The sequence below is a fragment of the Salmo trutta genome, chromosome 35, assembly GCF_901001165.1.
Source record: "Salmo trutta chromosome 35, fSalTru1.1, whole genome shotgun sequence".
In the NCBI taxonomy this organism is placed as follows: Eukaryota; Metazoa; Chordata; class Actinopteri; order Salmoniformes; family Salmonidae; genus Salmo; species Salmo trutta.
Genome location: NC_042991.1, coordinates 4,415,789 through 4,428,758, shown reverse-complemented (window position 1 = coordinate 4,428,758; position 12,970 = coordinate 4,415,789). Strand labels below are relative to the sequence as shown.

The window sequence follows — 12,970 nt, the reverse complement described above, 5'->3', positions numbered from 1 at the left end:
ATTTGTGCACAACATTTGAGAGAAATAAGCTTTTTGTGCGAATGGAAAATCTCTGGGATCTTTTATTTCAGCTCATGAAACATAGGACCAACAATTTACATGTTGCGTTTATGTTTAGGTTCAGCGCAAATGTGACTCCAACATTAGAGCTGTTTCCTTAAAGAAGTGTCACGATACCCGTATCGTCACAGCCCTAATTCTGACTGAGCCCGGGCAGAGTCTGTTATGAGTCGGAGAGGAGAAAGTGAGACTAAAGCTTTTAGTCTTCCTTGTCAACATGTGCTCTCTGGGTGGTAGAATCCTCCAGCTGAGATTCCAGCAAGCGCTTACTATTCCCCTACTACTGTCCTGTCAGTTATACAGTATGCATTACCGTCTACCCAGCAGGCAAAACTGAAATACATTGAAATAACATAATTACAAGCAGAATGACGTCATTTCAACCAGCTGTACTGTAAGCCATATATATGGTCACATCAATAGATAGCATAAACAAACCTAGACTCTGCTCTGAAAGATCCTCTGATGAATGTCGACAAATCTGAACAAGACTTCTATCCTCCTCATCCTCTGTCTCGACAGAAGCACTAGCCATAATAATAATAGTCCAATATCCTAATCCTTTTCTTTTGTCCAATTTTATTCTCTTATATAGCAGGGTTTACTCCACTCAATGCTTTGCGCTTAAGACAAAAAACAGCAGTGTGTCCACAGGGTTGGGATGTAGAAACACTAACTATAATCAGTTATGTTACCAGCTAAAATATTGTAATCAGATTACAGATACTTTTAAAAATGTAGATGATTACTTCTTGGATTACATTTAAATTCAGAAAGGATGTTGGCAAAAAAATACATTGACACCTTTCTGTTTTCTCAATGACATTCAAATTCAGCATTAAAAAAGGTGCAAGTGTAAGTTTGTTCCACCTGAGCGAGACTGACCACAAGTCAGAGACCACTATGAAGATGGATCCTTTTTGTCTTCTTCTAATGCCTTTTAAGGGGAAAGTAATCCAAAAGTAAGAAAGTAATCTCATTATGTTACTGAGTTTGGGTAATCCAAAAGTTACGTTACTGATTACAACTTTGGTCAGGTAATTAGTAACTATAATGGATTACATTTAGAGTAACCTGTCCAGCTCAGGATACGACCCTGAACCGCAATGCCCACAATGTCATGGGTTAATTAATCTAACAATTAGCTGTGCCACTCTGCGGCCGCTCAAAACACACTCGTGATACCAGTGTACGTGCTGGGCCTCGTTGTGTGGCTCAGGGTTGTTACTGTACTTGTTAACTTGAGGAGGGGTGTCTGAAGTGGCCTCCTCTTCTCATCTCATTTCCTTCATCTGCAATCATCTGAAAACACATTGTTGGACAGGGGAAAGCAATGTAGTGAATGCCCAGATATTTGCTTGGAGAGGAAGCCACTTTTGACTATTGAGATGCAGCCATGGACCCATTACTGTCACTCTGCACACCTGGACGTGCCTCAATAAAGAGACACAATAGCTAACCCACCTCACCCATTGTCATGAATGTAGCCTCAAAAAGCTTCCAATACAAACAAGCACAAACTAAACTCTAATTACATCGTCAAACGGGCAGGCACGCTGTGTTAAATCCATGTTTGATTCATTTTTGCTGGTGACAGAATAATAAAACAAGTAACATTTAGTTTTCTCACACAAAAGTGTATATTTTGAATGAGCTTTGATTCCTTTGAGCACACAGAGTAAAATGTCTGCGGGAATCAGGGCAATTCTCCAGCTGAAATTTGAGAAAACATGGTGAATGTGGTATAAGATAGTCCTTTTACAGAAGGACACATTAGAAACCCATATATGACACATCCCCTCTCTTTCTGCTCCCCCTTTCTGACAGTCTATGCTGAATGAAATACTCTTTCTTCGGGAAAAGAGTGGTGCGTTTTTCGTAAACAGATACCTCTCTCAAATTCTCCCTCTTGTTTTACTCTCCCTTGCTCTCTCCCTTTCTATCCCTCTTTTACATAAAAAAACAAGTCTGCAATCAGATGCAGCAGTATAAACAGCCACCTCTGTGAGAAGAGGCGGAAAGACCATTTCCATAACAAAAACACTCAGGCAAAACAAATTGCCACTCGAGTCGATTCCCATTGCACTAATTGACCTGGTTGATGAGCATGCTCTTGTTTTATATTTTCTTCTTTTTTTTCCTTTTTCTTCTTCTTCCTCCCTTCCCCACCATCGCTTAACCCTGGACTACACCCCCAACCTCCCCTCCTCCCCCCTTTTATCTAGCTTTAGTACCGCCACAGCATAGGGCGGGAAGGCAATAACATAACAACACTATGGCTTTTTGCTTTGCAGGAGGAAATGAATAACTGTCTTGGTCTTTCCAGCCTCCCTATGTCCGTCTATGCAGAGACAGATCCCCATTGTCTTATTTATTTTTGCGTTGTCCTTCTCCTCCCCTTCTCTCACCTCCTAAGATGGCTCAATGACTACTAATGTCAACTACGTTCATATACAGGCATACAGGCTACTGGTGAATGTGGCAGCGAGCTGGGGGCAGAGGCTTTGGGCTTTGGGTTTAGGTGTGCTGGGGGGCAGGGGGGGGGGATCTCTTATTTAAAAGACCCAGGAACAGTCATGGACTCCACCCCCAACCCCACCTAATCCCTCCCAACCCCCCTCTGAAGGATGGCTGCTGGTCCCTGTGGATGAACCAACCCTCTTCCTCTCATCCCCCCCCTCTCTCTCTCTCTTTCTCTCTCTCTCTCTCTCTCTCCCACTCCTTCCTCTTCACTCTAACCATCCTGTCCATATGTCTGTGTCCGTCTGTCTGCATCCGGCATCAAAACTGTGTCTGACTGTATGCTCTGTAAAAGCTATTTTATCGACTCACACCAACCCAGTAAGAGACAGTACCACTTGAAACAGACAGACACTGAGCATTATGCAGTGTAGCCAGTCGATATGAACAACAGAAGGAGAATACACCCCATCCATCTCAATCGTTGGTAGTTTTCATATTGTTTATGTCCACAGCCCTCGGGGGAATGACACAGTATCTCACACTGCATTCTGGGGCATTGATTCTGTTTATTTTGCCCTTGACTAGATTATGTTGTGTCACATGGGACATTAAGGCGTAGAGTTAGAACACATCAACTAATTACTGATCCTGATGATGTCACAATGCAGGCGGACTCTGACGCAACCAATCGCCATGAGGCTGGGAGGACTACATTAGCTAGAGATATCCCACCCAGCACCACACTATATATGAATCTGATTTGTAGCATTGATATACAGCACACAGGATAGTCATACAGTATTGTAATAATAATATGTATTTTATGTAGAGCTTTTCATTACAAAACAGAATCTCAAAATTGCTTTAAAAAAAACACAGGAAAAAAAGCACAAAAACAAATCAAATGATCTGGCAGATTCTTGGGAGACTGTCTTCAAGATTGTAGTATTGGGCGCAACACTATGCTAGCATTCAGACATACCACAGCTAACATAGCTTAAGGTCTTCCATTACAATAACATTGAATGATCAGACAGCTACAGTAACATACCTAGTGGTTTTCCAATCTGTCAGTACATGTGTGGTTTTATCACCCCCTCCCATCTCTCTGTCATCTGTCTGCCATTAGCATGTATGCATCTTCTTGAATATCTATGCATACATGAGAACACACATGTCAAAGCATGCCTTTTTGGATATTAATTTGCCATGATGAAGACAAACAAATGACTTGTGCTTTCCTAATCCTTGTTTTGAGAGAACTGTTTTGTTTCAGATGGAGCACAAACTACCATAATTGTGTACTGTTACAAACCCTAGTCGCTTACTGTAAAAACAATAGACCCCAAAAATACTTTGTATTACTTTGTATTCGATTGTATTGATTCTGCTATTTTTCCCTTGTTTTGTAAAGACCCAGGTTGTGTGTGTGCGAGTGTATGTGAGTGTGTGTATCTGTGTGTAGCTCTTGTCCTAGTTGTGTGTATGTGTGTGTGTGCATCTCTTCGGTGTCTAACTCCCGTCTACCGTGGTTGGTTGGTCAGGTCGTCAGGGGAGACGAGGAGCGGGGAGAAGCTAGAGCTGCAGATGAGCAACATTGGAGCTGACGTGTTGGAGCTGTTGCTGGAGTTTGTCTACACGGGCTCTCTGGTCATAGACTCAGCTAACGCCAAGACACTGCTAGAGGCCGCCAACAAGTTCCAATTCAACACCTTCTGCAAAGTCGGTGTGTCCTTCCTAGGTATGTACCTATGACATACAGTTGACGTCGGAAGTTTACATACACCTTAGCCAAATACATTTAAACTCCGTTTTTCATAATTCCTGACATTTAATCCTCGTAAAAATCCCCTGTCTTAGGTCAGCTAGGATCACCACTTTATTTTAAGAATGTGAAATGTCAGTAAAATAGTAGAGAGAATGATTTATTTCAGCTTTTATTTCTTTCATCACATTCCCAGTGGGTCAGAAGTTTACATACACTCAATTAGTATTTGGTAGCATTGCCTTTAAATTGTTTAACTTGGGTCAAACGCTTTGGGTAGCCTTCCACAAGCTTCCCACAATAAGAATTTTGGCCCATTCCTCCTGACAGAGCTGGTGTAACTGAGTCATGTTTGTAGGCCTCCTTGCTCGCACACACTTTTTCAGTTCTGCCCACAAATTTTCTATAGGATTAAGGTCATTGTCCATTTGGAAGACCCATTTGCGACCAAGCTTTAACTTCCTGACTGATGTCTTGAGATGTTGCTTCAATATATCCACAATGTTCCTTCCTCATGAAGCCATCTATTTTGTGAAGTGCACCAGTCCCTCCTGCAGCAAAGCACCCCCACAACATGATGCTGCCACGGTTGGGATGGTGTTCTTTGGCTTGCAATCCTCCCCCTTTTTCCTCCAAATATAACGATGGTCATTATGGCCAAACAGTTCTATTTTTGTTTCATCAAACCAGAGGACATTTCTCCAAAAAGTACGATCTTTGTCCCATGTGCAGTTGCAAACTGTAGTCAGGCTTTTTTATTGCGGTTTTGGAGCAGTGGCTTCTTCCTCTCTTGGAGACAGAACGCGTCTCCTTCCTGAGCGGTATGACGGCTGCGTGGTCCCATGGTGTTTATACTTGTGTACTATTGTTTGTACAGATGAACGTGGTACCTTCAGGCGTTTGGAAATTGCTCCCAAGGATGAACCAGACTTGTGGACTTCTGACTTCACCTGTAGGGTGTGGGGTGTGGGGGGGATGTGGGTAAGTAGGTGTCTCATCACACTAAGCCTAAGTTTCTGTCTTTGGCACATAGTCCCTCGCACCCTTTCTGACAGGTGTCGAAATTTAGCGTAAGTTCCCCCCCGAAGTAAGAGGGAGACATAATTTTGCTCCCTATCTCGGTTTGTCTCTCGGTCTGTCTCTAGGTCTGTCGCTCTCTCTCTCCTCTCGGCCCTCAGGAGTTGGGAGGCGCCAGGATAAAAGGTCAGGGAACAATTGTCAGTTATATGTCAAATCCTCCAGCGTAAGCTATGATAGAACCCACAGATACTCAGACCGATCGATGCCTACACACGGTGGGGAGGGAGGGAGAGGATATGGGTCTTGGAAAAGGAGTTTGGGGGAGGGGTGTTGGCGGGGAAAGCCCAGGGGTCAACTGAGGAGCAAATGCGTACTCATGGGTTTAGGAGGTCAAGGGACTGGGAGACGGTAAATGTCAGATTATACCTACCATTTAATAGAGATGGTTGGGGAGATGTGGAGAGAGCTCTAAGACAAGGATAGGATGTCTGGCAATGGGATGAAAAAGGTCAGAGCAGTAAAAGGGAGGGGGAAGACAGTGAAAATAAATATCGATTTGTTTTTCACGTTTCGTCCGGCGATATGGACTTCTGAAAAACACGGAAACCGTTTGTAGTGTAGTCAGAGACTTCAGCCTGAACATGATTCATGGCATTTGAGCATGTTAGAATAGAGACATAATACTGGTACAGTGTATAACCTTGGAACAAAGACATTGATATCATGTCAGGGATATTGAAGTTCACAACAAATGTGCGGAAGAAATTAACTTTGGCCATGGTGCATTGAGTTCATCAGATTTTTTTAGTGTGACAAAAACACACCAACACACCAGGGTAACTTATTTAACATGTTATTTTGTCCGTCATATTAGAACAACTTCAAGTCACAAGAAATAAACCGTGGGAGGATTTACAACCAGCAGCTATGGAACCTTCCAGAGCCTGGAATAAAACTCCTTTATTCACTATGTCTGCAATCTGCTCCACTGAGTTTGAGATATTGCACACCATGCAACACGCACGCACACATGCCATATAATAACAGATTGATACTGCACAGACTCTCTTAAAATATATATTTTTGTCACATACGCCGAATACAACCTTACAGTGAAATGCTTACTTACAAGCCCTTAACCAACAATGCAGTTCAAGAAATAGAGTTTAAAAAAGATTTACTAAATACACTAAAGTAAAATAAAATCTAATCAATCAAAAAGTAACACAGTACATTTACATAACAATAACTAGGCTATACTGTATACAGGGGGTACCGGTGCCGAGTCAATGTGCGAGGGTACAGGTACAGGTTATTTGAGATCATTTGTAAGGTGACTATGCATAGATAATAAACAGTGAATATTAGCAGTGTTGTTCAGCAGTCTTATGTCTTGGGGGTAGAAGTTGTTAAGAAGCCTTTTTGTCCTAGACTTGGGGATCCGGTACCGCTTGCTGTGCGGTAGCAGAGAGAACAGTCTATGACTTGGGTGACTGGAGTTTTTGACAATTTTTTGGTCCTTCCTCTGACACCGCCTAGTATATAGGTCCTGGATGTCAGGATGCTTGGCCCTAGTGGGATGTACTGGGCCGTACGCACTACCCCCTGTAGCACCTTACGGTCAGATGCCGAGCAGTTGCCATACCAGGCAGAGATGCAACTGGTCAGGATGCTCTCGATGGTGCAGCTGTAGAACTTTTTGAGGATATGGGGACCCATGCCAAATCTTTTCAGTCTCCTGAGGAGGAAAAGGTGTTGTCGTGCTCACTTTACAACTGTCCTGGTGTGTTTGGACCATGATAGTTTGTTGGTGATGTGGACACCAAGGAACTTGAAACTCTCGGCCCGCTCCACTTCAGCCCCATCGATGTTAATGGGGGCCTGTTCAGCCCTCCAGCTTCTTTGTCTTGCTCACATTGAGAGAGAGGTTGTTTTCCTGGCATCATACTGCCAGGTCTCTGACCTCCTCACTATAGGCTGCCTCATTGTTGTCGGTGATCAGGCCTACTGGACCACTGTTGTGTTGTCAGCAAACTTAATGATGGTGTTGGAGTCATGCTTGTAGTTGTCGGTGAACAGGGAGTACAGGAGGGGACTAAGCACGCACACCTGAGGGGCCCCAGTGTTGAGGATCAGCGTGTCAGATGTGTTGTTGCCTACCCTTACCACTTGGGGGCAGCCCATCAGGAAGTCCATGATCCAGTTGCAGATGGAGGTGTTTAGTCCCAGGGTCCTTAGCTTAGTGATGAGCTTTGTGGGCACTATGATGTTGAACGCTGAGCTGTAATCAATGAACACATACGGGTTCCTCTTGTCCAGGTGGGAAAGGGCAGTGTGGAGTGCTATTGAGATCAAACAAAATCAAATGTTATTTGTCACATGTGCCGAATACCACAGGTGTAGACCTTACAGTGAAATGCTTACTTACAAGCCCTTAACCGACAATGCAGTTTTAAGAAAAATACCCCCCCCAAAAAAATCTTTGCGTCATTTGTGGATCTGTTGGGGCAGTATGCGAATTTGAGTGGGTCTAGGGTTTATGGCATGATGGTGTTGATGTGAGCCATGACCAGCCTTTCAAAGCACTTCATGGATACCGACGTGAGTGCTACGGGGCGGTAATCATTTAGGCAGGTTACTTTCGCTTTCTTGGGCACAGGGACTATGGTGGTCTGTTTGAAACATGTAGGTATTACAGACTCGGCCAGGGAGAGGTTGAAAATGTCAGCGAATACACCTGCCAGTTGGTCCCCGCATTCTCTGGTAATCCATCTGGCCCCTCGGCTTTGGGAATGTTGACCTGTTTAAAGGTCTTGCTCACATCGGCTACGGAGAACGTGATCACACAGTCGTCCGGAACAGCTGGTTCTCTCATGCATGCTTCAGTGTTGCTTGCCTCAAAGAGAACATAAAAGGCATTTAGCTCGTCTGGTAGGCTCGTGTAAATGGGTAGCTCGCGGTGGTACTTTTACTGAAACGTTGATTAATGTCCTTGTAAAAATAAACTCAAACTCAATAGTTTTCAAGCCCTGACACATCCGACGAGCATCAGAGCCGGTGTAGTAGGATTCAATCTTAGTCCTGTATTGATGCTTTGCCTGTTTGATGGTTCATCTGAGGGCATAGCAGGATTTCTTATAAGCGTCAGATTATTGTCCCGCTCCTTGAAAGTGGCAGCTCTAGCCTTTAGCTCGGTGCGGATGTTGCCTGTAATCCATGGCTTCTGGTTGGGAAATGTACAGTTGAAGTCGGAAGTTTGCATACACTTAGGTTGGAGTCATTAAAACTCATTTTTCAACCACTCCACAAATTTCTTGTTAACAAACTATAGTTTTGGCAAGTCGGTTAGGACATCTACTTTGTGCATGAAACAAGTCATTTTTTCAACAATTGTTTACAGACAGATTATTTCCCTTGTAATTCACTGTATCACATTTCCAGTGGGTCAGAAGTGTACATACACTAAGTTGACTGTGCCTTTAAACAGCTTGGAACATTCCAGAAAATGATGTAATTGCTTTAGAAGCTTCTGATAGGCTAATTGACATCATTTGAGTCAATTGGAGGTGTACCTGTGGATGTATTTCAAGGCCTACCTTTAAACTCAGTGCCTCTTTGCTTGACATCATGGGAAAATCAAAATAAATCAGCCAAGAACTCTGACAAAAAATTAGAGACCTCCACAAGTCTGGTTCATCCTTGGGAGCAATTTCCAAATGCCTGAAGGTACCACGTTCATCTGTACAAACAATAGTACACAAGTATAAACACCATGGGACCACGCAGTCGTCATACCGCTCAGGAAGGAGACTCATTTTGTCTCCTAGAGATGAACGTACTTTGGTGCGAAAAGTGCAAATCAATCCCAGAACAACAGCAAAAGACCTTGTGAAGATGCTGGAGGAAACAGGTACAAAAGTATCTATATCCACAGTAAAACGAGTCCTATATCGACATAACCTGAAAGGCCGCTCAGCAAGGAATAAGCCACTGCTCCAAAACCTCCATAAAAAAACAGACTACGGTTTGCAACTGCACATGGGGACAAAGATCGTACTTTTTGGAGAAATGTCCTCTGGTTTGATGAAACAAAAATAGAACTGTTTGGCCATAATGACCATCGTTATGTTTGGAGGGAAAAGGGAGAGGCTTGCAAACACCATCCCAACCGTGAATTACGGGGGTGGCAGCATCATGTTGTGGGGGTGCTTTGCTGCAGGAGGGACTGGTGCACTTCACAAAATAGATGGCATCTTGAAGAAGGAAATTTATGTGGATATATTGAAGCAACATCTCAAGACATCTGTCAGGAAGTTATAGCTTGGTCGCAAATGGGTCTTCCAAATGGACAATGACCCCAAGCATACTTCCGAAGTTGTGGAAAAATGGCTTAAGGACAACAAAGTCAAGGTATTGGAGTGGCCATCACAAAGCCCTGACCTCAATCCTATAGAAAATTTGTGGACAGAACTGAAAAAGTGTCTGCGATCAAGGAGGCCTTCAAACCTGACTCGGTTAGACCAGCTCTGTCAGGAGGAATGGGCCAAATTTCACCCAATTTATTGTGGGAATAATACTTGAGTGAATGTAAACTTCTGACCCACTGGGAATGTGATGAAAGAAATAAAAGCTGAAAACATTCTCTCTACTATTTTTCTGACATTTCACATTCTGAAAATAAAGTGGTGATCTTAACTGATCTAAAACGGGGAATTTTTACTTGGATTAAATGTAAGGAATTGTGAAAAACTGAGTTTAAATGTATTTGGCTAAGGTGTATGTAAACTTCCGACTTCAACTGTACGTACCTTCACTGTGGGGACGACGTCGTCAATGCACTTACTGATGAAACCGGTGACTGAGTTGGTATACTCCTCAATGCCATTGGATTAATCCCGTAACATATTCCAGTCTGTGCTAGCAAAACAGTCCTGTAACGTAGCATCCGCATCACCTTTCTTTAATATTAGACATTGCGCACCAGCAGTTATTGACAAATAGACACACACCCCCGCCCCTGGTCTTACCAGACGTAGCTGCTCTTTTCTGCCGAAACACAGAGAAGCCAGCCAGCTCTATATTATTTGTGTCGTCGTTCAGCCAAGTCTCTGTGAAATATAAGATATTACAGTTTTTAATGTCCCGTTGGTAGGATAGTCTTAATCGTAGTAGATCGTCCAGTTTGTTTTCCAATGATTGCACGTTGGCCAATAAAACAGAGGGTAGTGGTGGTTTACTCACTTGCCGACGAATTCTCACAAGGCACCCAGACCTCCTGTATTTCCGTCTTTTCTTCACACGAATCACGGGGATATGGGCCTGGTCTCCTGGAAGCAGTATATCCTTCGCGTCGGACTCATTACAGAAAAAAATCTTTGTCCAGTTCGAGGTAAGTAATCGTTGTTCTGATGACCAGAAGCTCTTTTAGGGCATAAGAGACGGTAGCAGCAACATTATGTACAAAATGATTTATACAATGCGAAAAAACTAACAAAATAGCACAATTGGTTAGGAGCCTGTAAAATTGCAGCCATCCCCCCCGGGGCCATCTGAAGACCGACACAAATGAACCTGAATGAATGGTACCTGTGGAATCAATTAAGATCAAACCAAATAAGAATACCAAACACATTTAAACCTTGTTTCATATTGATTAGATATAGAGACAGCTCTGTAAAGGTATTGATTGGTCTAGGTCTAGTTATTATTACACACTCTCACGCCCCCTCAGACTTCTCTCTCTCTCTCAGAAACAGTAAAAGCACATCTGCTCAATCAAACACCACATTAACAGACTACAGTTGTATTCGTTTCAGAAGGCTTTGTTTCCCTATTCAGCTTCAACACACTGAGTTAACTTAAGACTTTAACAGACACTTTGTCACTTGAACCCTGGTTTTTATTATTATATTTTGGTCTTGTAGTGGTGAGATGCTCCACAACCTTTCCTGGTGAAATCAAATCCAATTTTATTGGTCACATACACATGGTTGGCGGATGTTAATGCGAGTGTAGCGAAATGCTTGTGCTTCTAGTTCCGACCATGCAGTAATATCCAACGAGTAATCTAACCTAACAATTTCACAACAATTACCTTATACACACAAGTGTAAAGGAAGGAATTAGAATATGTACATAAAAAAAATATATGAATGAGTGATGGTATAGAACGGCATAGGCAAGATGCAGTAGATGGTATAGAGTACAGTATATACATACGAGATGAGTAATGTAGGGTATGTAAACATATAAAAGTGGCATTGTTTAAAGTGGCTAGTGATACGTTACATCAAGATGCAGTAGATGGTATAGAGTACAGTATATACATATGAGATGAGTAATGTAGGGTATGTAAACATATGAAGTGGCATTGTTTAAAGTGGCTAGTGATACATTTATTACATCAATTTTTCCATTATTAAAGTGTATAGGCAGCATGTACGCGCACCAACACACACAGACACACACACACACACACACACACACACACACACACACACACACACACACACACACACACACACACACACACACACACACACACACACACACACACACACACACACACACATACACACACACAGAAAGACTTGTACAGCTTACCTTGTGGTGACACACAATTCAGTCCCATTCAAAATCCCATTTTCCCTAACCCATACTCTTACCCTAACCGTAACCTTAAGCCAAAAAACAAATCTTAACCCTCAACCTAACCCTAAGCCAAAAACCAAATCTTAAACCTAAACCTAACCCTAGCTCCTAATGCTAAAACTAACCCTAGCTCCTAACCCTTAATGTAATTCTAACACTAATTCTGTGTGTTCTCACAAAATGTCCCCAGTTGGTCAAATGTTTGTTTGTTTTCTATTCTTGTGGGGACTTGGCCAGTTAAACACGTCCATACATACAGTGCCTTCAGAAAGTATTCACACCCCTTGACTTTTTCTGCATTTTGTTGTTACATTCTGAATTTAAAATGGATTCAATTTATATTTTTTAGTCACTAGCCTACACACAATACCCCATAATGTCATAGTGAATTTCAAACACAGATTCATCCACGAAGACCAGGGAGGCTTTCCAATGCTCCATAAAGAATGGCACCTATTGGTAGATGGGTAAAAATAAAAACATCTGACTTTGAATATCCCTTTGAGGATGAAGTTATTAATTACACTTTAGATGGTGTGTCAATACACCCAGTCACTACAAAGATACAGGTGTCCTTCCTAACTAAGTTTCCGGAGAGGAAGGAAACCACTCAGATTTCACCATGAGGCCAATGGTGACTTTAAAACAGTTACAGAGTTTAATGGCTGTGATAGTAGAAAACTGAGGGTGGATCAACAACATTGTAGTTACTCCACAATACTAACCTAAATGACAGAGTGAAAAGAAGGAAGCCTGTACAGAATACAAATATTCCAAAACATGCATCCTGTTTTTCAACAAGGCTCTAAAGTAATACTGCAAAACATTTGGCAAACATTTTTTTTCCTGAATACAAGGTGTTATGTGAGGGGCAAATCCAATACAACACATGACTGAGTACCACCCACCATATTTTCAAGCATAGTGGTGGCTGTATCATGTTATGTGTATGCTTGTCATTGTTAAGGACTGGGGAGTTTCTCAGGATAAAAAAGAAACGGAATGGAGCTA

General features: G+C 42.5%; 1 protein-coding gene across 2 annotated transcripts in view; it reads left to right on the top strand.

The window, feature by feature from the left end:
- The window catches only part of LOC115174472 (kelch-like protein 29), a 326,402-nt gene that overhangs the window by 234,008 nt on the left and 79,424 nt on the right, over positions 1-12,970 (top strand). For both annotated transcript variants that reach the window (XM_029733020.1, XM_029733021.1), the window contains one exon: positions 4,068-4,264. In XM_029733020.1, the coding sequence (XP_029588880.1) occupies positions 4,068-4,264 (197 nt within the window). The remainder of the gene's footprint in view (positions 1-4,067; positions 4,265-12,970) is intronic.